The following is a 22,557-nucleotide window of genomic DNA, read 5'->3' on the forward strand; positions in this document are numbered from 1 at the left end:
TCAGCTTCTGAACCTGATGTTGCTGAAGTTACAGAGGTTTGATTAGAGACTCAGCTAAGAGTTTTGAGTTTGGCATCATTTTAAAAAGCTTATATTTCTGCACTGAACAGCAGAAATGAGGCTTTCTTGTTGGAGGTGATTTCTGGAAAAAAAAAACAGCGGCCGATAAGCAAGCAAATAATGCAGAAAACAGATTTTTGATGGGAAACTGTTCTTGAAAAACAGTGAGAGAGAAAACAAAAACAGCCAAAGTAAGAAACACTGACGATGTTGAGCAAACGTGGTTTGGATCTTCTTTTGCTGCTCGTTCAGTCAGTTTTGGTCAGAGTGATGAAACTGCAGCATCTGAATCTGTGAGCTGTCGGCTTTCAGCCTGATGGCGTGTCCGTGCCGGCGTGTCCGTGCCGGCGTGTCCGTGCGGGTGAACGATCCACGCTCTGTGTTCACGTCTTTCTGCTCTCATTTGAGTTTTAGCTGGTGGATGGTTGTTGAAATAGTTTTGTGAGCTTTAACCTGAGATTCTGTCGTTTCTGGCAACATTTCTATTTAAACTCTTTGTAGGATTTAATGAAGTGATGTCACGTTATTCAAGCTAAAATCGATTCTTTAGTGGACGATGTGAATAAAATGAGCGTTTGTGTTTTCACACTTTAAACACTGTGGGCTCTTTCAGATGCTTTATTTCAGGTAGGTGTGCCATAAAAAGTAAATCCAGGCCTACAAATGTCTTACAGTAAAATTCTGTTTTTATTTTGGATTTTTGGTTTGGTTTTTAACCTGTTGCTAGGGAGACCACAGACTAACGCCTTCCCACTCAACACAACGAAGCCTGCCACAGTGCCTCTAGAAGAAATTTGCCGTGGAACCATTCCTCTGCAGGATTTGTTTCCACGGGGACGAAATTTAACTTTAAATCTCAAAAATTTCAGCCTCAAGCGGAAGAGTTCACGTATCTCAGGGTTTTGTTCTTGAGGAGCGATCGACACACCGATCGATGCAGCCTCACATTTATAGTGTGAAGTTTGCAGTAATGATATTTGAGATTATTTAAAAAAATACTGTGAATGATGTTTCTTTGATGCTTGCAGCTTGTTGGCATCAGCCTTTGTAAGTGTAAGTAGATGGAGGGCGTTTTGCATCCTTTCCCACCGAGCTGCTGTCACTGATGACAGACTGCCTGATTCACAGAGTGGATGTATTAAAGCCAGCAGCAGCATTACGCTGCAATATTACTGACACAGCATAAATCAGATGTAAGCACAAACGTAGCCGGAGTTGTTTCTTTTTAAAGTAAAAGTATAAAATAACTGTTGAACATTTTAGTTGAAGTAACTGTAAGTTTCTTATGTAGCACTTTATGCAAGCTGCCTCATTCACACGCACTGCAGTGGCTCCATCAGAGAGCAGCTCGGGTCAGTATCTCACCCAAGGACGTTTAGCATATAGACTGGAGCAGCCAGGAATCGAACCACCAACCTTGTGGCTAACAGCTGGCCTGCTCTACCTGCTGAGCTACGGCGACTACCAGGAGTTTTAGCTTTTACCGTTATAAGAATGAAACTGTGAGATATTTTTCCCTGGGGATCTTTTGTGTTTTGGATCAAGCTTCTAAAAGCTTCCGCCGTGCATCGGTAATTTCCATCCCCCGTTTGATCTTCCACACGGTGAGCAGCCAGCGAGCGCGTCGTCGGTCTACGTTTGCTGCTCGCCTCTCCTCGTTTGGAGCCCGGCTGCACTCCGTGCTGTGTTTTTGCTCCAAGTGGTTAAACATGTTGTCGAAGTAGCTCCAGGTCCAAGGCCGACACGTGGTCTCTCAGACACGGCTGGGCCTGTTGTGGCGCACTGAGGAGTGTAAAAGCACGGTGTTTCTGCCACAGTGACATTTTTATATTCCATAAAACACCGCTATGATGTGACGCAGCCCTGGTGGTTGGTCAGTTGTGGCGAGGTTCTGGAGGCGAGTCTGTGGATTTGCTGGTCGAGCTTGGTTCCTCTCCTGTGGCTGTGATCTGTGGGTTGTGACTGAAGGAACAAAGACAACAGCTGGCAGCAGTGAGCTTCCTCCGAAGGGCGCCTGAGCTCACCGCATAGTTTATGGTCATCTCATTCGTTGACATCACTGCAGCCTTGTCAGCGTTCATACTGGTGCTCGAAGGCACGCTGGAGTCACCGCGGTGTTCCCCTCAACGCCAGCCTCGCCGCTCAGAAAACAACATCACATCAGCATAGAAGTATGTTGGAGTATGAAAACGTCGCATCTTCTCAAGCTGCTCCAGCATCTCGGAGAATCTCTGAGCTCCTGAGATTTCACGAAATGACAGTAAAAAGTGACTTTGGAGCGCCTCGGCGCCCCCTGGGAGGAGCTGGAGGTGGTGGCTGAGGACGGGGAGGTCTTATTCTCTCTGCTGAAAATTAACATTTACCAAAATTTACATTTTGCATCTAATAATTTATAATTCTTCTCCATAAAACTCTTATTTAGTTGTAAATGATATGTGGTAAAGTGAAAAGGTGACTCATTTGATAAATACACCTGTCATGTCGGGAATCCAGATCATCGAGACGTGCTTTTCAGCTTTAGCGCCAGCAGTGTAATACAATAAAGTGTGTTATTTGGCCAGTGGTGCTGCTCCCCCTCGACAGCACACACACACACACACACACACACACACACACACACACACACACACACACACACACACAGCTCTCTGAAGCTTGAGTGGGACTTTCCAGTGTGAGGGAAATTCCATAGGATGTTAAGAGGGAGCAGATTTCCAAGCTCTGGCCTTGTACTTAATAAAACACAATCCACACTGAACATTTAACAATTTCCAGCCCCACATCATATTTATTGCTTTTCAATCTGCCATTTTTCCACCGCTCCAGCACTTCTCTCTGTTTTTTCTGAGGTGACAAAAACTAGGACGTAACTCGTGCCATAAGTTTGGCTCTGTGGAGCTCCCTTACAGTGAACTTCCTCTCCTACAGCCGTGTACGAGCCATACAGCATGTCCTGCTTCCTCATCTGATCCCGAAACGCTTCATTATTAATAAGAATATCAAATACACTCAGTGTAAAACAATCTGATGTGTCTTTCAAACATACCTTTAGTCGTCTCGACTGTTGAACTGCTATTTGACGTTTTTTCTTTCCTCAGTGACCAGAAATAAACGCATCAGAAAAGCTCTTCCAACGTCACTTCCTGCAAACCTTTTCGGACTCTCAGCGGTGACCTTAAGACTGAACTCATCCTGAGTATCGTGACAAATGTTTAACCTCTTTAACTGAAAGTGAAACCTCCATCAGGTCAACCCATGTAAGGCTCAGGTTTGGGTTTCTAGGCCTTTTTTAATGAAATTTCCACGTTTGGACCACCGAATTGGAAAAGCTCCTAACAGAAAAGCTGTGGTGCCAAAGCTTTGGGATTACATTTAAAGGGTAATTCTAGTTTCTGGAGGTTTGTCTATCAGCCTGTGGCTAAAACAAAACCCAATCTTAACACTAGAGGAGTCCCCAATGACCTGGCGGATGTTCAGAGGTTAATCACCGGGGAAGTCTGAAGTAATAGAAAGGAAGACTTCCTACATTCATCATTTGTCCAGCAAAAAATCCATAAAGTATTTTTAATGAGAAGTTAACAGCTGATTTGCTAGACTACTGCTGTGTCACCCTTTGAAGCCATAATTTCCGTTTTCCTTAAATGCATCGAATGAATTAATCCATAATTTTCTTCCACTTATCCAAAGCCAGGCCGCAGTTCCAGCAGGCTCAGCAGGTTATTCCAGACCTGCTTTAAAAGCGCAGCGTTTTCCAGGTCTTCCTGGGGGATCCTGAGGCGCTCCAACCCAGATGAGATATATAATCTCCCTCTTTCCCAGGGTCCCCTCACAGTTGGGTGTAGGGATGGGTACCGGTATCCGGTCCCATGATGGCACCAGTTCTGACATAAACGGTAGTAACCAGACAGAAAAGCAGCGCACATTTCGGTGCTTTTTTTTCCTGAGCTGTGATACACTTCTAGCCAATCATTTTACGTTTCCGAGGATAGTAGGCGGGCCCAGGTACGTATGTTCTTTTAGAGCAGAGCTACAGATTAAAAATGCCCAAGGCGAAGCGGTCAAAGTCTGGCTGTACTTCACAGCAAAAGATGCAAACTCAGCAGCAACAAGTGCTTTAAGCTGATACTGTGATACTGTCAAAGGAGGTAACACCTCGAATCTGATGAAACACCTGGCGACGCATAGCGTTTTTTTAAAAGCCGAGAAATGCGCCGTATTTGATAGCTTGCTGCGAGACCTCACACCGAGCACATCTACTGCGGGTGTGGTGTCTGTTATCGGACCGGAGTTAGAACATCCCCCAAAAACACGAAGAGGAGAGTCCTGGCCCCTAGCCCTGCCAGTGTAGCAGAAATGATGATGATGATGCAGCAGCAGCCGTTCTTCTCTGCGTGAGTAGCTTAATGTTGTTCGTGTGTAATTTACGTTGAGTAGGCTAACCACGTTATTACATTAATGCATGTAAGGTGAACTAGCAAACATCATCATAGCTACATGCGGCTGTCTTCTTGTTTGATGGCAGATGCTCCCTTCACCCTGGCCAAAAAGGCTAAAATGACCAAAGAAAAAGTGGAAAATAGTTAAACATGAGAGGTTTAGGACAAAGTTTGTGTTTTTTCCATTGTTTAAGCACTGCTTCCAGCCAAGAGTGATACCATTTATGCCCCATAGCTGCAGAAAAGGCTAACATTGTTATCTTTTTACAAAAAAACCAGCTGAACATGAGAGGTTTTTGGACCAATTTTGTGTTCTCCATTCTTTAAGCACCGTTTAAGCACCGGCACCGTTTCAAAAGTACCAGTTTGGCACCGGTATCGGATAAAACCTAAACGATACCCATCCCTAGTTGGGTGTTCCTGGAAGACCTCCAAAGGGAGGTGTCCTGATCCGATGCCTGAACAACCTCAGCTGAACTCGTGACCTATCTCTAACTGTGCTCAGTTATTGCAGGAAGTCATAAAGTCTTAGTTTGAGGTTTGATTTAGTTTATTTTCCAACACTGAACAACGTTTAGCACCAATGTGAGAAGCGCTCTTTAAACTGGTGCACAGCAACACATCTGCCAAGTCTATCCGATGAAATGAAAGACGCACGTCGCTTACAGCTGCTCAAAGCACCCTGTGCATGTGCTGAACCCTCGTTATGAAAGGAAGAGATCTTATTTCTGATTCAGGATCACCAAAGGTTTTTGCTGTCTCTGTCTTTCCTCATACATGCTCTTGATTTTCATTACATCACCTCTACCTCACTCACTGCAGTGTGGTGGGAGAGGATGAGGAAAAAATGCCATCTTTATATAACCAGAGTTGCAGCCAACTGTACTTGTGGTTGGAGGAAATGTCTTTAGGCTTGAATCATCCTGAGCTCTGCAGCCGGACGTATCCGGGCCTAGTCCCCGGGGGGCGGGGGTTGCGTTCTGGCAGCGCAGTCTCTCCTCAGGTTTGGTCAGGAACGGCTGCTGATCACTACAAATTCTTCAACTCGATCCAAGGCCATCAAAAATATTCTAAAGGGCTTCAGTATGTTGAATGAAGAGGTCGAAAGATCTCTACGTTCAGCCTAGAGCAGGACGTCATCTCCTGGTTTTCCCTTTATCTCGCCCTCCTGTTATCGTTCCATATGTACGAGCTGCAGGGGCTCTACATGGTCATTCAGAAATATCATCTGGTCTGGTGAAACCCACAGAAACCACAGTCTTCATCATTTCTAACCTCGCTGTTGCACACGGAATAAAAAACCCACTGCAGCGTGCCGTGGTGCAAAGCTACGGGACTGGGTGGGACTTTTTCCCAGCACAGGTACAGGTGTGAACGTTTTCAGGGCTTCCTGTATTGTTTATGCACGGAGGAAGATGCGATTGCAAAAATCAGAAAAATATGCTGCCTGCAACATTTTCCAGTAAACACTTCCCCATCCTAAAGAGCAGCAAAGAAGTCCAAATAATCCCTCAGTTCGTCCCGGTTGAATTGGACCTTTTCATACGTGCAGCCTTGAACTCCTGTGATGGAGGATCTGACATCTAAATGCCTTTGACCTGTTAGCTTTCTGCTACAAGGCCTGTGTTGGTCCCCGTGTGAGAATAGCTCGTGTCAGTTTATCTTCAGCTGCCCGCTGCTGTGATTTGCTGCTATATAAATAAAACTGCTGCTGACCCCAGGCTTCATTTGACTGGTCCTAACTGGCTGTCCCTCCCTGAGTTTGCCGGTTTCTTCCTGTTGAAAGGGAGTTTTTTGTTCCCACTGTCACCAAGTGCCTGCTCACAGAGGGCCGTCTGATTGTTGGGGTCTTATCTGTATGACTTTATAATACAAAGCACCTGACTGTTGTTGAGATTTGATGCTGTAGAAACTGAATTGAAGTGAACTGATGATGATGATAATGGAAGGAGAGCCTCAGTGCATGCAGCGCTCACCTCCTTTTCCTCTCTTTCATTTTTAACATTCAGTAACTGCATGAAGTTTGTTAAGTTGGTGAATAGTTGTGTTCAATGATTGAGATTGCAGTTATGGACCAGAGTAATTGCGGTGACTGTAATCGAGCAGGCCTGTTTTCCAGCAGTGACGACGCATCAGGAGCTGCGTGAGGAATGAAAACCTCGGACGCTGTGCAGAGGTGCGCCGCTGCCCGTGCATTTCAACTCTGATGAAAGTCTCTGTGTTTGCTGCTCTGCTGCTGCGTTGAGTGTCTGCAACAGCGCTTGTTGGCTTATCTGGTCCTTTTAGTTCTTTCTTTTTTTCATCTTTTATTGTTCTTTGTTGGTTTTGAAGGCCTCCGGGGATCAAGTCACCTTAAAGTAATTATAGTGTCGAGTTACACGAGAGGCAGCCAGCGGTGTCCTGCAGTCAGCCAGCTCTTAGCCTTGTGTCTGGGTGTACACCCTCTGTACACAAAGCCACATATTTTTCTTCAAAACTGAGACGAGTGTGAGAAAATGACCCCGGGCTGTTGTTTTACCTATTAAAACAGTTTGGGAACTGAACTTTAAAGACGGTTGTTTGTATCTACGTCTAAATCTTGTTAGGATGCCATTCTTTACCAAGATCGGTAGTTTTAGTGTGAATCATAGACAAACAGGCCGATCACCCTCAGGCTGTGCAGGAGAATTAAGTCATTCCAGGACTGGTGCCAGCTGCAAACAGGGCTCGCTTTATTCTGGATTATTCTGGCATGAACTTCATAGCGAGATCATCAGAACTGCTCTGTCAGTTTGGGGCACAAGCTCCGCCCCTTTTTGACTAAAGGAAATGTTGGCATTAAAACTAATTTCATAAGAATTGAAGAGCTAGTTTATGCTCACAGTTCAAATGTTGACGTCAACGAGACAAAAACGGGTCCTTTCCTGACTCTCGGTCGACTCGTTGGTCCGTCTGCAGCCGTCGAGTCTGCACCGTGTTACCGAGGCCGTCCTGCAGCAGGGCAGTAAATGGCAGGCTGTGCTGCAGGCTGGATGTGCTCGCTCAGGCAGCACATACGATAAATTGGAATCGATACAGAGAAGATTAGCATGGCCCCTGCGCAAGGATGACACGCAAAATCGTGAAGCGGTTCCACATTTTGATGAATGCTCACTTTCCTCAGGTTACGGTTACAGTATCTGTTGTTTCTGTATTTTTTACTGATTCTGTACAGAGATGAACTTGTTTAAATATTTTTGGGAAACATTCATTTGGTTCAAACTAAAGTTGTGCAGTTCTTCAAAGCGCTGCACAAAGTTGTGAATCTGCTGCAGCCGATTCAGCCATTGGATGATTAGAGCTCAGATCCTCACAGCAGTCGGGTTAGGATGGGGAGTCTGGCTCCGCCCTCTTTTGTTGAAGCTAAACTCTGACCTCAAAGTTTTGAGTCATTTCATTATAATTTATCAGAATTTTCTTGTCAGTGACAGAAACATAACCCAAAATCACGGCCTTCTTTCTTCTGAATACCAGAGACGACAGCTCCGCACCGTGACCAGGTGGCTGCTCTGCCATGTTAGCATGTCAGTGTGTCTGTGACGGAGGCTAGCCCGGGTTAGCATTAGCAGAGTTGACAGAGGCTGCAGACGAAGCTCAGTGCAGTGAGGACTCCTCTGTGTTAGCTCTGCCAGTAAAACCTGAACTCCATGTCAGCAGTAACGAGTATCACAACAGCACTTATGAACTCTGCGAAGCTTGACTCTACTTCAGGCGGATTCATGCAAATATCAATAGTACTGATATCTGATCCATACTAGTTTGATAGACGAGCTTTAAAAACAGGTTTTTATGTTATATAAGGAATTATTCTGCAAAGCAACAATCAGCTGTTTAGTGGTTATTAAAGTTCAGAATCTGCAAATCGGTGATGATTTATTAAATGAATGACGGCACACTGTTCTCGCCCACATAAGCCATCTTTATAGGTTAAACCATCAGTATCAGCAATGCTGGGCCTGAATTACTTTGTTACCATAGTTTGCAGGACTGCACACACCTGCCAAGCCCACTCACAGGGGAAAAACAGTGTTTTGTGGGTCATGTGACTCTTCCACACAAAATGATCCCTATGAGCGCTGCCTGGAGAGAGATGTTCAGAGACGATGATGATGATGAGAACTTTAAAATGCATGAAGAACATAAAAATAAAGCAGCAAAGATTTTTACAAATCAGATAAAAATAAGATAACAGATGAAAAAAAGTCATCGACTGTTTCAACAAACTCAGACGTTTTAAGAATGAAGTATTTTATACTGGAATATTTCTTTCTTTCACCTCTTCTCTTTCTGTTATAGGAGTTTAATATTTTTTAAGCAGAATGTTGCATTTTGTAACTCTAACCTGACGAAAGATCAAAATGTGGAACCGCTTCACGATTTTGCGTGTCATCCTTGCGCAGGGGCCATGCTAATCTTCTCTGTATCGATTCCAATTTATCGTATGTGCTGCCTGAGCGAGCACATCCAGCCTGCAGCACAGCCTGCCATTTACTGCCCTGCTGCAGGACGGCCTCGGTAACACGGTGCAGACTCGACGGCTGCAGACGGACCAACGAGTCGACCGAGAGTCAGGAAAGGACCCGTTTTTGTCTCGTTGACGTCAACATTTGAACTGTGAGCATAAACTAGCTCTTGAATTCTTATGAACTTAGTAACAATTAAAGGGGGCGGAGCTTAAGGCCTCTTCAGGACCGGAGGCTTATCACCTCCTCAGTTATTTCAGCTACTAAAGCTGATTTCTTTCAGAGTTAAAGCTGTAAATCTATCAGGTTCTTCATCTGACTGCTCTTCATCAAGTTTCATAAGGATGAGTTTGGTAGTTTTTCTGGAAATGCTAACAGAACAGCAGATCACCTGCCTCCACCTCAGTGTAGCCTCTTATTGGAGTCAATAAGGATGGATCCCAGCAGCGAGGAGGATTCACAGTTTCTTGATTTAGCATCAACAACTTCACATCAGGCCTCATTCACAGTGTACATACACAAATCTGTGTGTAAACTGTGTGTACAAACATTTCACGCACAAATCAGTGGTTCACTTAGGCTCCGCCCCTTTTTAGTTAAAAGGAAATGTTGGCATTAAAACTAATTTCATAAGAATTGAAGAGCTAGTTTATGCTCACAGTTCAAATGTTGACGTCAACGAGACAAAAACGGGTCCTTTCCTGACTCTCGGTCGACTCGTTGGTCCGTCTGCAGCCGTCGAGTCTGCACCGTGTTACCGAGGCCGTCCTGCAGCAGGGCAGTAAATGGCAGGCTGTGCTGCAGGCTGGATGTGCTCGCTCAGGCAGCACATACGATAAATTGGAATCGATACAGAGAAGATTAGCATGGCCCCTGCGCAAGGATGACACGCAAAATCGTGAAGCGGTTCCACATTTTGATGAACGCTCTCTTTCCTCAGGTTAGGGTTACAGATATCTGAGAGACGCTTTGATTTTGTTTGATTTTCGCCTTTCAGGTCGAGTCGGGTTTCAGGCTAACAAACCAAATGTATGAAGACTTCCTGCTGGATCTTGCATGGACCACGCGTCAGTATTTTCATAAAATGCTCGTGCTGGACGTTGTCGCCTACAGTCTAGTTTCTGTCCCGGCGGACGTCTGAGAGTATGCATGTTTTTTTTACTGCATAGACTTCTCATCTCAGGTTGGCTCTGCTTTATTTTATATTCTATTACTCTTTTTTTACTTGAAACTTTAACGTGTAGGTGGGTGCTGGTTTAGCTCAGTTGGATGAGCAGACGACCCTATGCTGCGTGGCGGAGAGCTGCCGGTTCAAATCTGACCTGTGGCCCTTTGCCGCGTGCCCACTACCTTTTCCTGTCAGTTTTCACTGTTTCTGTCTAAAAAGGCCGAAAAATATATATTTAAAAGAACCAACTTTAGTGTATAGGTGATTCTTTGTGTTAACTCGAGCCACAGTTAATAATAATGGATACTTTATTGATCCCCATGGGGAAATTACTTGTTTTTTCTCTGCATTTGACCCATTCACTCAGTGAAGCAGTGGGCAGCCCACTAAGCAGGCGCCCGGGGAGCAGTGTGTAGGGACGGTACCTTGCTCAGGGGTACCTCAGGGTAGCCGTTAAGTGGATTCGAACCGCCGACCTTCCGATCATGGGGCGACCACTTTACCTACTGAGCTGTCCCTGCCCCTAGTCTGGGGGACAGCAATATTCACAACCTCCGTTATTTGAGCCTGGCTTTCTTTTTGTCTTCCTTGTTCCCGGTCATCACCATGGTGGGAACCATTTGGAAAGCTGCGTCTTTTTTGGCCTCCTCCTCTTTTCTCTTTCAGTTTCTGCACTCAGACTTTCTGACGTCAGTGGGGCAGGATTCTCTCTTACATCACTATCATCCCTTTGTCTGCTTCACCTGGAGACAAATATCCTAATATGGGAACTGTGTGCAGGTCATATTCAGACTGTGTGCAGATAACAATAATTCAGATTCTGGGATCATCAGAACTGCTCTGTCAGGGAGGGAAGGGTTAAGTCTGGGGCACAAGTTCAGGCTTCATCCTGAAGAGGAGTTAGGCTCCGCCCCTTTTTAGTTAAAAGGAAATGTTGCCATTAAAACTAATTTCATAAGAATTGAAGAGCTAATTTATGCTCACAGTTCAAATGTTGACGTCAACGAGACAAAAACGGGTCCTTTCCTGACTCTCGGTCGACTCGTTGGTCCGTCTGCAGCCGTCGAGTCTGCACCGTGTTACCGAGGCCGTCCTGCAGCAGGGCAGTAAATGGCAGGCTGTGCTGCAGGCTGGATGTGCTCGCTCAGGCAGCACATACGATAAATTGGAATCGATACAGAGAAGATTAGCATGGCCCCTGCGCAAGGATGACACGCAAAATCGTGAAGCGGTTCCACATTTTGATGAACGCTCTCTTTCCTCAGGTTAGGGGTTTAAAATGCGACATTCCGCATAAAAAGTATTAAACTACTATAACAGAAAGAGGAGAGGTAAAAAAGAAATATTCCTGTAATGGCAACAATTAAAAAGGGGCGGAGCCAGCTTTCAAACTGGAGACTAAACTTAGGCATCGACTTCTGTAGCTGATCCCAGAGCAGCTGTGTGGATCTGACACTTGTTGTATGTGTGTCTGTTTGTGTCTGTCGGTCTGTCACTCAGTGTCACAGCTGCATTATGTATTCATGATGATGTCACGTTTGGTTTGTCCGACAGTGTAAATTCTCGTGTGTGTGATAAACAGTAAACATGCGAATGTTACAAAGTAACAAAGTAAACTTGGGTTTGTTTAAGCTTTTGTCTGTAATAGAATTTTAAGCTGCCGATCCAGTGACAGAGCAACATAACCCGACGGCACTCATGTCTCCAAACACGTCCAGGAAGTTCACTTTCTGTTCCAAAGCAGATGTGCTCGTTTTTTACCAAACATCAGCCTGAAGGGAAGCCACAACTCAGCACGGTGTGTTTGTCTTTCTTTTGTCAGTTTGCAGCTTGTATTTTGTGTTGGGCTCAACTGATAGTCCAGAATGTGCTCAGTTAAAGTGTGTAATCGACTACTCAAAGCCTGTTTCACACACTCATTCACATGCATGGAGGGTAACGCAGGCTTAAAGAAACTTGGACGTGGATCGGCCCACCCACCCTCTGATTGGTAGACGACTCTGATTCTCACTTCCTGTTTTACTTTGGCGATCACTCTCTTTGTGCGTCTCTGGTTTTGCTTCGTTTGTGCTCTGATCATTATGTCACCTGTGTTTAATTAGCTTCAGCTCTGTGTTTAAAGTCCTCTCATGCTTTCCTTCGTCCTGTTTGTGTTTTCCTGGAATCTCGTTTTGTTTGTTGGAGTTTGTGGTTTCCTGCTTTTTTTTCCCCTCCAGCTTAATTAAAGCTCAGTTTTTGTTACCAGGCTTGGATCCAGTGTTCTGCATTTTTAATAAACAAAACAACTCGTTCCTCCAATTTCTGCTGATTCGGGTAAAATTAGATTGAAACGCTGATACTCCAGCGCTCTGCTTTACAGCGTGAAAAAACCCTGCACTGAAAATCAGCAAGTGTTACCCTCCTGACCTCTCAGCATCAGCTGTTTCTTTGTTTTTTTAAATAAAGTTGTGCACATTTTTGGTCACATGACTGTTGAAAGTTAACCCAAAACACACGTTTTAAAATGTTGCTCCAGTGAATTATGGGAACAGCTCAAGATCCCGGGTACAGAGCTCGCTCCTGTCACGGACATTAAATATTATATATGCAGGTGCTTGAGTTGATCCTGCCGAGCAGGTGTGGAGTCACTTTATAAGCACGGCTGTTCTGTGATGGTCACGTTTGTTACACACAGTCAAACTTTTGTTACTTAAAATGCAAGAAGCAGGACGTGTGTGTATTTATTATTATTGATCCACTTTCTTCCTGTTCTAAACAATATTTCTTCTCTTCTGTGACTTTTTTAGCTTTGCTTCCTCTGCCCCTCAGTTATTTGGTGATCATGTGATTCTGGTGAATCGTGGGGGAATCTGTTTAAAGCAGCTGCATGTTTTATTTGGTGCGATGTCCTCACGTCTGATGTTTTTCACACTCAGGTATCGGAGGGCTCGAGGAGTTCGTCTTGAAGTCGGCCACGCTGTCCACCTCACCCGCCTGTCCTCCCTTTACCCCGCTCAACTTTGAGGCCACGCCCATTGTCAGGGTTGCCATAGAGCCCAAACATCCAAGTAGGTCTTCGAAGGCGCTCTCACATGTAGTTCATGAAACTAATCTGCTGCTTTGTTAAATTCAGTGAAACCGGAACGTTCACGGAGACCCGACACTGTCTCCTTTCATTTAGTTGGACACGCGTGTGAGTCTGTCTGTCTGCGTGTGCGTGTGTGTGTGAGAGTCCCACGCACTGAATTTTGGTATCAGCCAAAAACTCAGCACAGCTGAAGTCAGTCCAGCTGTGCTGATGTATTCAGACCACGAAGCTAAGTTTCACATCATGCTAATGACTCAAATACAGCCGACGGCGTGTTTTACAAACCAGAAATATATAATTCCCCAACAGCCAATGGGAGAGTTCAGTAACACTAACTGGCCCTCTCCTTATTTGTTCTCTGCATGGAGTCAAAGCGTCCGGCTCTGCGCCTCCGTCTGCCCTCAAATGGTGATGATGAGCTTGTGCTGTGTTTCCGATGATCGTGGCGTCAGAGAGAAACCGCCGTGTTAGAGAAACCGAGTCGATCGGCTGAAACATTTCAAACTCCTATCAGTTCACAGTTCTGAGCCCAAATCTGCACCTATTTGTGTATTTGTGTCAACTGTAAACGTAATCGCACCAAACCGAACAAATCTTTATTGAGAGGCTCCACACTGCTCCAAGTCACAGCGTGCACAGCTTCCTAAATGTCAGCTGACATCGATGGTGTGATGAATGAGAGTCACATGACTTGGACTGGAATCAGATTTAAGATGAAAATTTTACGGCTTTGAATTTAACTTTAATACGGACGACTCGAGATGTCACTCGTACTTCAGTTTCTTGACCAGAGACTGGGAATCAATGGACTGTTCATACAATACATCAAGCTGACAGCAGCCAATCACGCTGCACAGGCCGAAGGGAGGAGCATTTGCTAATATTCAGATATTAAAACACTGAAGTCAGCAGAGTCTTGCCAGTTTAAACTCTTTTCTCCTGCAGCAGATGATATCAGCTGTAAATAACGCTTTCGCAGGCACAGCCAGCAGCACTCACAGAGAACAGGAAACTACGACTTCACTTTGATAATGTTTGGTTGTCTGGCAGCACAAGCAGAGCTGTGAATGAGAGGCCGGTGACGTCTGCCCACATCAATCCACACAGAAAAACTCTTTATGTGGGTGCTGCCGGACTCAGGAAGTAAAAAGATTCATACGAAAAGCCGAGCTTCACCGCTGCTCTGGTCAAATTCAATTCAATGCAACTTTATTTACACAGCGCCAAATCACAACAACAGTTGCCTCAAGGCGCTTTATACTGTAAGGTAAAGACCCTACAGTAATACAGAGAAAAGCCCAACAATCATATGACCCCCTATGAGCAGCACTTTGGCGACAGTGGGAAGGAAAAACTCCCTTTTAACAGGAAGAAACCTCCAGCAGAACCAGGCTCAGGGAGGGGCGGGGCCATCTGCTGTGATTGGTTGGGGTGAGAGAAGGAAGACGGGATAAAGACATGCTGTGGAGCAGAGACAGAGGTTAACACCAGTTAGGTCCAGTCAGGTTTGAGAGTGTGTTCCTCGTTGTGTAGACGTTCCGACCGCTCACACAGCCGAATCGATGATTGTGTTTCCACCTCGTTTGTTTGTGACAGGCGAGATGCCAAAGCTGGTGCGCGGGATGCGCTTGTTGAACCAGGCCGACCCCTGTGCCGAGGTTCTGATCCAGGAAACCGGAGAACACGTTCTGGTCACTGCTGGCGAGGTTCATCTGCAGCGCTGCCTGGACGACCTGAGAGAGCGGTCAGTGTGCGTGCGTGCGTGTGTGTCTGCCTGTATGCTGATGTTAGGCATGTAAAGTGTTCATGTTCACTCGTGAACACTTGTTAAAGAAACCTGCTCTGCTTTGGCTCACTTCCTGTCCCTGCGCTGAATGTTCATGTATGAACATAGTAACAGGTCAGTGTGTGCAGCAACCTCTGTGAGCTTCAGAATGCTCTAAACAGTCAGTTTATTCCATGTTTTCCTACATTTGGCTCCATATGATGTCACAGAGGGGGATATCTTTATATGGTCATCTCATACAACAGTCACCCAATCAGCCAATCAGTGATACCGTGGGTTCATTATTATTGTCTTTCTGCATGCTGCCTTTGACTGACATGATTAAGTCATTGAGGATATTTCTAATCATTTCTGTGCTGATGACATTCACTTGTGTGTCTTTTGGCTTCCATACAGTCATTTTGTTTTAAACTCAGAGTAACTGAGCTCATCCTTTAACAACATCAAATGTCTACATCAGTGATTTCTAGTGTTTCTAATGCTGGCATAATAATTACAGTTCGTCTCTGGGCTTCGACTCCCATGAAAAATCTGTTTTACGTTCCATTTAAGGAACATTTAGGAAAAGTCTCATCAGAGAAAACATTTTCATGCATCTGTGTCATCGTGCTTAGATTACTATAATACCCAGTTAACTTAATTATTATGTCTAAGAATCAAAGGATGGTGCAGGTAGTGAGCAGAATAGGTCAACTTGAAGCTTTATCCAAGAGGTCACTCTGACTATAATTTATTTATCTGAGCATAAAGACAAAAAGGGAAACCAGCTCTGCTCAGGTTAACAAGGCTGGGTGCACTAATCCAGTTCCTGTGGTTCTTTGAAGCCTTGGAATAATCAGACCATCCAAACTGTTCACGCAGATTATTCTGCATGTATGTGGTCGCTGATTTATATGCACAGTAAAAAATCTGCTCAGCATCCGTGTGATTGGAGAAATTCTCCAATATGGCTGCTAACCAATCAGATTACGTTCTGATAATATCCAGAGAGCGAGGTGGCTGAAGGAGCAGTGAGTGATGGGCGAGTAGTCGCCACGATCATCATTTTTATCATAATTTAATCTAAATTCATTTAGTTTTGTTCCAATAAATCTTGTGAGATTAGCACAGAGTGGGTGTGAACTTGATTCAGAGTTGTTGGTGAGAGTCGCTGCGCACGGTTTACAAAGCGTGACGTGTGCTCTTCTCGTCTCCATGACAAACACGGGAGCTTCCTCCCTCACACCCTGATCGTCAGTGAAAGATCAAGAACAAGGAGCTTACGTCTGATTGGATCCCCCCCAAACTGGTCCCGCCTCTCTATACAACTTAATTAATTCTGATTGGATCTCGTCGCCCCGGAACATTGTCGTCTCGTTTTTATTCATCGACAAAAGTGCTGAAACATTTCATCACAGGTTTTGTGTATTCGGGGTTTGTTTGTTCAGAAAAAAAGAAAATGATCAGTCAACAAACGAAAGCTATGGTGAGACGTGGGCGGAGTTTCTGATGATAGGTCAGCATGTGTGCAGCAACCTCTGAGAAAGGCTTCAGGATGTGACGTCTAAAGCCAGCAGGGGGCGTGGTGGCTGTGTCCGTCTTATTTTAGTTGATTATTGCGGCGTCTTCTGTCTCCATGATCGACAATAACCTCCACCTAGACTGTGAGCCAAGAAATGATCACCATGAAGTAAAGTCCCACTTTTCAGAAAGTCTGACTTGGACTGCGTTGGTATTAATAACCGTGCTCCTCACGTGGCGTCTGCTGTCCCAGTATTCAATTTTTATATTTCTCCATATCTGACTTTTTCTGTCTCGGTCATATCGATCGTCTGCGTTTGTGTGCTCTCCTGCTCGCGTCTGCTGTTGCGTAGTGCAGGTTGAGCACAGTGTGTGTTCGTATACTGAGCGACTCACATCTGAGGCACAGAGCTGATCTGTTTCCAATTCCAGCCCATCATTATCTGGCTATCATTACGTATTGACTGCTGCTCCTGTCCGTCTGGACGCTGCCAGCCTCCTCAGAAGAACAGTGCGAGCTCATTGACCGGCACATAGATTATTTTCACAGGGGAAATTTGGTGTCGCTGCTGCGGCCTCACAAAATCACCCGAGAATGAGTTTAGAGATGGCGTTTCCAGAAAACCTGAACACAAGACCCGCCTGTAACATTAAACCACGGCTGTGTGGCAGGTAGTAAACACACTGGAGCCAGTTACAAGTTTAAAAAGGTGCTTTTTTCTGTGGGCAGCAACACGACCTCATTTTAACCCAAGAGTGCAAACACAAACAGAAATAATCCATCCACCGATTCCTGAACCCGGCAAGCCAGTGCCAAACTCTTCTACTTCTATTGTTTCATGGTGTCGCAAAATAAACAGTTTACAACAATATCTTTCATGGCTTGATGGTCAGTGTAGAGGCTACATTAATTTCTTAAAGTTCAATAAAGCTGAAGATCCTGTTGAGGTTTTTCAAAATAAACTGAAATGATGACAAACAGAAGGACCAGTCCAAACAAATCGAGGACCTTATTCCTAAACGAGGGGCTGCCTCTGTAGCACGGACATGGGTTGGTTATGAAACATCTGACACTGCAAATTACGCAGGAAACCGGCCCCCACCAAACCTCTGCTACCACCAACGGAAGAATCACGTGACAGTAAGGAGAGAGTTTACGGCTGAGAAGCAAAGAAGAGCCGTCAGGTGCTCCAAATAAACCTCCCACTCAAACATTAGAACGGGCGTTTCCCCGCAGCACGCCGTGTAATAAATACCCACAAAGAAAATGGCAACCATCCCAACTTATGTCTAAAAATATGTAGTTCAATCCATCGGTCAAAACACTCGACTCCAGGCACACGACGCCCAGCTGAAAACACTTCACACAAGTCGAGCTGCCCGAGATTCACAGAATTCACCGAAAATGTAAATTTTTGTGGTTTATATCGTTATAAATGTCATATGAGATTTTGGTCATATCGCACAGCCCTATCAGTTGGGGTCTGATCCGGGATCAGAGAGGACAGCAGAGATGTCACAGTGAAAACCTGCAGTGTGCAGGTGTGACTGCAACAGGCCGCACTTATTCCCCTCAGAGACTCGTGACCTCCTTTCAAACATCTTCTGCATGTCAGTGTTATAAAACCACACGAGCTGAGACTGAAGGAGTCACCTGGATGATGATGAAGCGTTTCTCCCACTGAAAACGTCCAGATGAAAAGAATCGACGTTTGGCATCTACGTACCTGGATGACTGAGCATCGAGACATTAAAACAGCCTGGATTTGCCACGTCTGTGTGATCAACAAAGAAGTGTGTCCTGTTTTTGTGTAACTTTGATGACTGTGCCGTGAAGCAGGATCATTTTAGGTACCCAGTATCCTCACCTGTAGATTTCCTGTACATCGTCTAATCGGCTTTTTGTACATCGCTGAGATTGTACGACGGGATGCTGTTTGCAGTGTGTAAAGCGTGTTTTCATCGGTTTATTTTTACTCAGTTTTTATCCGTAAGAACAGTTGCTCTGTGTTCATTAATCTCGGTTCTTGTCATCTCAGCGGGGAACAGAAATCCATCAGTTAGAGAGAACTGCCGCTCTCCGCGCACGGCTGCTCAAATGATAACACAACATCTTCGATATTTAGCAGTGTGTAATTTTGCGTTTGAAGTCGTCTGTTTATTCCAGACATGAATTGCAAGTCACTGAAAGCTGTTGCATGGATGCTGTCCATGACAGGCTGAGCAGGTTAGGTGGAAGCTTTTAAGGTCTAAACAGGAGAAACTAGATGAACAGTGTCCCTTTATTTCACAGTAATTAGTAAAATTACACACTATTTGTGCTTCCTGACCATTTAAACATTTATATTTCAGAAAAAGTGAATTATAAAGTAGCCAATGAACGAGTAGGTTTATTTGTCATTAGATCAGAATGATTTCCTGCACAGCTGTAACGATGCAGATGCCGTTAAAGCCAGTATCTGCAGCAATCTAAAGCATCGCATTTACACTCAGTGCATTTATCAAGACACATCACATCTTTTCTTCTGAGAGTTTTAACCTTGTTAAACCAGAATTCACAGGCAGCACGACGTGCTCTTTCCTGTGATGCCATTATCTCCGATGTTCAGCTTTTTCCATTAAGGCTCAACATCCATAAATCCATTTAGGATGCATAAAAATAGCTCTTTATAACTTTGTGCCTCGCTATCATCAGTTCTCATTATCAGTTTTCCTTCCGTGTCGGATTTAATCCGGTGACAGATGTCTGCACATCCGTGGTAAAACCAAACTGTTAATTCAGTCTGTTCTGTTATCATGCGGCTTTGCTAAAATACAAATGTACACCCCAACGTTAAAATAGCCTGGCCAGGTTCCCCTCGTGCTGTCACAACACCTCGGATCCATCGAGGCGGGGACTCCTCGGATCGCTGAAGGTGTCCCGTGGTGTCGCTCGCCTTCGCTTTAGCAGCAGATCCTTTAGATCAGGGGTGGGGAACTCCAGGCCGCAGCTTTTAGATGTGTCCTTGATCCATCACAGCTGATTTAAATGAGCTCCTCAACATGTCTTGAAGTTCTCCAGAGGCCTGGTAATGAGCTAATCATTGGATTCAGGTGTGTTGACCCAGAGTGAGATCTAAAACCTGCAGGACTCCGGCCCTCGAGGCCTGGAGTTGGACACCCGTCTCAAAGTATCAGACAGTAGATCTCAGTAGGTCCTTGGTTGCTCCGAGATCTGAGAAATTTGGGGGCCAAGTCAACAATAGAGACTCTGAAACTATTTCTGAGAAATGTTTGCACGGTGGCACAATGAACACGGCTGCTGTTATCAGTTAATGTGGCTCCTGCAGTCGTGGTTAAGCAGGTGTGTCAGAGTTACATGAATGCTGAATGAATCCCATCGAAGGCAAATTTGTCTTTACATGGTCAGGACAACATCAAGTTTCAGCTTGATGTTTCTGAGTGGCCGTTACAGTCCTGTGCAAAAGTTTTGAGCCAGCTGTTATTTCTCTGGATTTTGTTTGAAGGTTTATTGAGACCTGAGCAAACCTACCTGGAAACACAGGTACGATCAGCTGAAGGTGCATCTCTCCTGTCAGGTCTCTGCTGGATTGTCTTCCTGTTTAAGTAAATGCGTTTCAGAAGATGTTTAGGCCTTGCACATTATTCATTTTCATCTTCAGATTTTTTTAAGGAACCGCTGCACGCCAGTGTCGGGATGTGCCGAATTCTTAGCTAACAGCTCCGTGGGAATCACCTGTTTGGGGCAAAAATACTATTTTATGTCAGACTGTGTTATCTTTGGCATTTTTTATCGATCCAGTTAAAGAAATTGGAATCAGTGATGTGTTTTTGTGACAGCCTGCTAGTAATAAAGTGTTTTTAAAGTCTTGACTTTAAAAAGCTGAAAATGAGTCAATGTTCAAAGGAAACCTTAAAAGAGCTCCGGAAAGCTGGAAAATTGTTTCTCAAGACAAATTAAAAAACTCAAAGGAAGCAAAATATAAAGAAATGAGGGGCGGCTCAATACTTTTGCACAGTATTGTACATGTGCTTCATATGTAATTCCATTATTTTTAATCTTGTGCTCTCACGAGGACAGATTATAATTAAATGCCTGAATAACATTATCCATGTACAGGAAACAGTACCTGCTGTTACAGGTAAATCTGCACATTCGAAGTGTTTGGAGTGTTTATCTGCTCAGAGATTGGATCAGAGGGCGCAGCAGCAGCTATACGAGAGCTAGCTAACAGTGCTGAGAGGACCCGTCACTGGCTGTGGGTGAAAAGGGCTGACATCACTTGGGCAGCTATGGCAGTCAGCGAACCGCGAGAGAAAAGAAAATATTTGCTCTTCTTCCCTTTTCTGGGAGGCAGTGAGGAGGTAGAGTGTACAGCCTGATCCGGCGGGGAGGTGTGGCCCCCCTCCAGCTCTCCTGTCGTGTCCCTTTTGTCTTACTCCTCTCTTTCACCTTTTCTATCCCTTTGAAGAAGTGAGGCTCCATAAATGTTAAAGAGGTAAGTATTATCTCTCAGTTGAAGTGAATAGATAGAAAATAAACTGTAGAAAACTAAAAGAAGAAGTGAAATAACAAGTCAACATAAACCAGAGACACTCCGGGGCCTGATCAGCCCTGGCAGGGCCTCCTTGGATGAGGGTGTCTGGTGATAACGGCCGAAACACCCGATGAATCCAAGGTCCACTGCTGACGATGTGTCCCAAACCTTAATATGATAACCTAGATCAGATCTCTAATCCCCCAAAAATGGGAGATTGGCCTGGGTAAAAGACAGAAAGCTGAGGCACGCACTGATGTGTGCTGCTGGTAAAGTTTCTGGGCTGCCTTTCCTCATAACAGCCTCAAGATGCTCGCCATTTAACGCAATGCACAATCAGGGACTGCAACATCTAGTGCTTTTACTGAATCACCAAAGAATAGAATATAACTTGTGGTGAGAACATGAAGTAGCAGATGGTCACAGTCAAGTGACCGGTTAAGATTCCCGTCGTGATGAAAGTCTGTTCGCCGGTCGTGTTTTCGTAGGTTAGACATTTGCAAAGCTAATGTTTCAGTGGGGCGAATGTTTCGTGCCTGCGGCGCATGTTATCGTCGGGTCTTCAGCGGGAGCCTGTCACCATAGCAACCAGGAAAACTCAGTTTCTGTATTTGAACCCAAACCGTGAACTTTCATTACTCAAACCTGCCCATCCATCCCGAGCAGATTTACTAAGTAAACGTAAACTGTGTGATGCTGTGTGTGGGATTCGCACTTTTTAACTCTAACTTCATGTTACCTTATATGCAGCAGAGCCTATTTGTTGTATAAAATTAAATTCGAGCACAGAAATGTTACAGGACAGTGAGGAAGCTGATGCAAACACACCCGTGTCCCTGAAAGTCTTCTGCCATGTGTTTAGTGATGACATCATCCTCAGCCTCCGAATTCGGGGTTTTACTGAATGTGCTTACTTACCAGAAGCACAAGAATCGATTTGTAAAAGCAACGAAGAGGCCGTGGAGATCGATTGAACGAAAACAGGTCTGAATAAAACCCCCGCAGACACAGTAAGACATAAACTGCAAGCAAATGATTCAGCAGAGCAAGTTTTTCTCAAGGACCTCTCTCCGCTTGGCTCCAGTCACTGGCCTGTCTCCCAGATCCTGCCTGAACATGCTCCATCACAGGGACATCATTACTCCAGCGATGAGTGCTGCATTGTTTTCACCAGACCTCAGGCGGGCAGTCAGGCTGGAGAGCCTGAATTTTCTCATCACCTCAGAGATTCTTTTTCCTGCTGCTCTCAGACGGCTCTCAGAGCTATTTGGCTCCAGGTGGCCTATAATGTGACTCGGGAGTGACTCCCATCCAGCCGCTCCGCCGTGTAGGCCTGATTGCTGAGAGCCAAAGAGAGGAACGGGCCCCTCTCGGGGTATCCCGTCCCTGCAGAGGAGCGCTCGGGCTGCGGAGAGGTCGCCGCCTTCATCGCAGACACATGCTGGATATGAAGAATCTTGTCTGGTGGCAAATCATCGAGTAGTAAAGCTGGATGAGCGAGGGTTCGGCGGGCAGCGGAGC

The 22,557-nt window shown here is 45.1% G+C and overlaps 1 protein-coding gene and 4 non-coding genes across 5 annotated transcripts in view; 4 read left to right on the top strand and 1 right to left on the bottom strand.

The window, feature by feature from the left end:
* Positions 1–22,557, top strand: part of efl1 (elongation factor like GTPase 1) — a 75,417-nt gene that overhangs the window by 40,783 nt on the left and 12,077 nt on the right. The window contains exons 15-16 of the mRNA XM_085275653.1: positions 13,061–13,192; positions 14,809–14,956. Coding sequence (XP_085131779.1) covers positions 13,061–13,192; positions 14,809–14,956 — 280 coding nt within the window. The remainder of the gene's footprint in view (positions 1–13,060; positions 13,193–14,808; positions 14,957–22,557) is intronic.
* On the top strand, positions 7,510–7,616 carry LOC146582680 (U6 spliceosomal RNA). Its single transcript, XR_014893304.1, has one exon. It is a non-coding gene; the product is annotated as a U6 spliceosomal RNA (small nuclear RNA).
* Positions 8,870–8,976, bottom strand: LOC146582681 (U6 spliceosomal RNA). Its single transcript, XR_014893306.1, has one exon. It is a non-coding gene; the product is annotated as a U6 spliceosomal RNA (small nuclear RNA).
* LOC146582682 (U6 spliceosomal RNA) lies at positions 9,789–9,895 on the top strand. Its single transcript, XR_014893307.1, has one exon. It is a non-coding gene; the product is annotated as a U6 spliceosomal RNA (small nuclear RNA).
* LOC146582683 (U6 spliceosomal RNA) lies at positions 11,282–11,388 on the top strand. The gene has a single exon (XR_014893309.1). It is a non-coding gene; the product is annotated as a U6 spliceosomal RNA (small nuclear RNA).

This window comes from Mchenga conophoros, linkage group LG1, assembly GCF_057382185.1.
Source record: "Mchenga conophoros isolate Kocher_MC1m ecotype Shallow Benthic linkage group LG1, M_conophoros_male_GT1.1, whole genome shotgun sequence".
NCBI lineage: Eukaryota > Metazoa > Chordata > Actinopteri > Cichliformes > Cichlidae > Mchenga > Mchenga conophoros.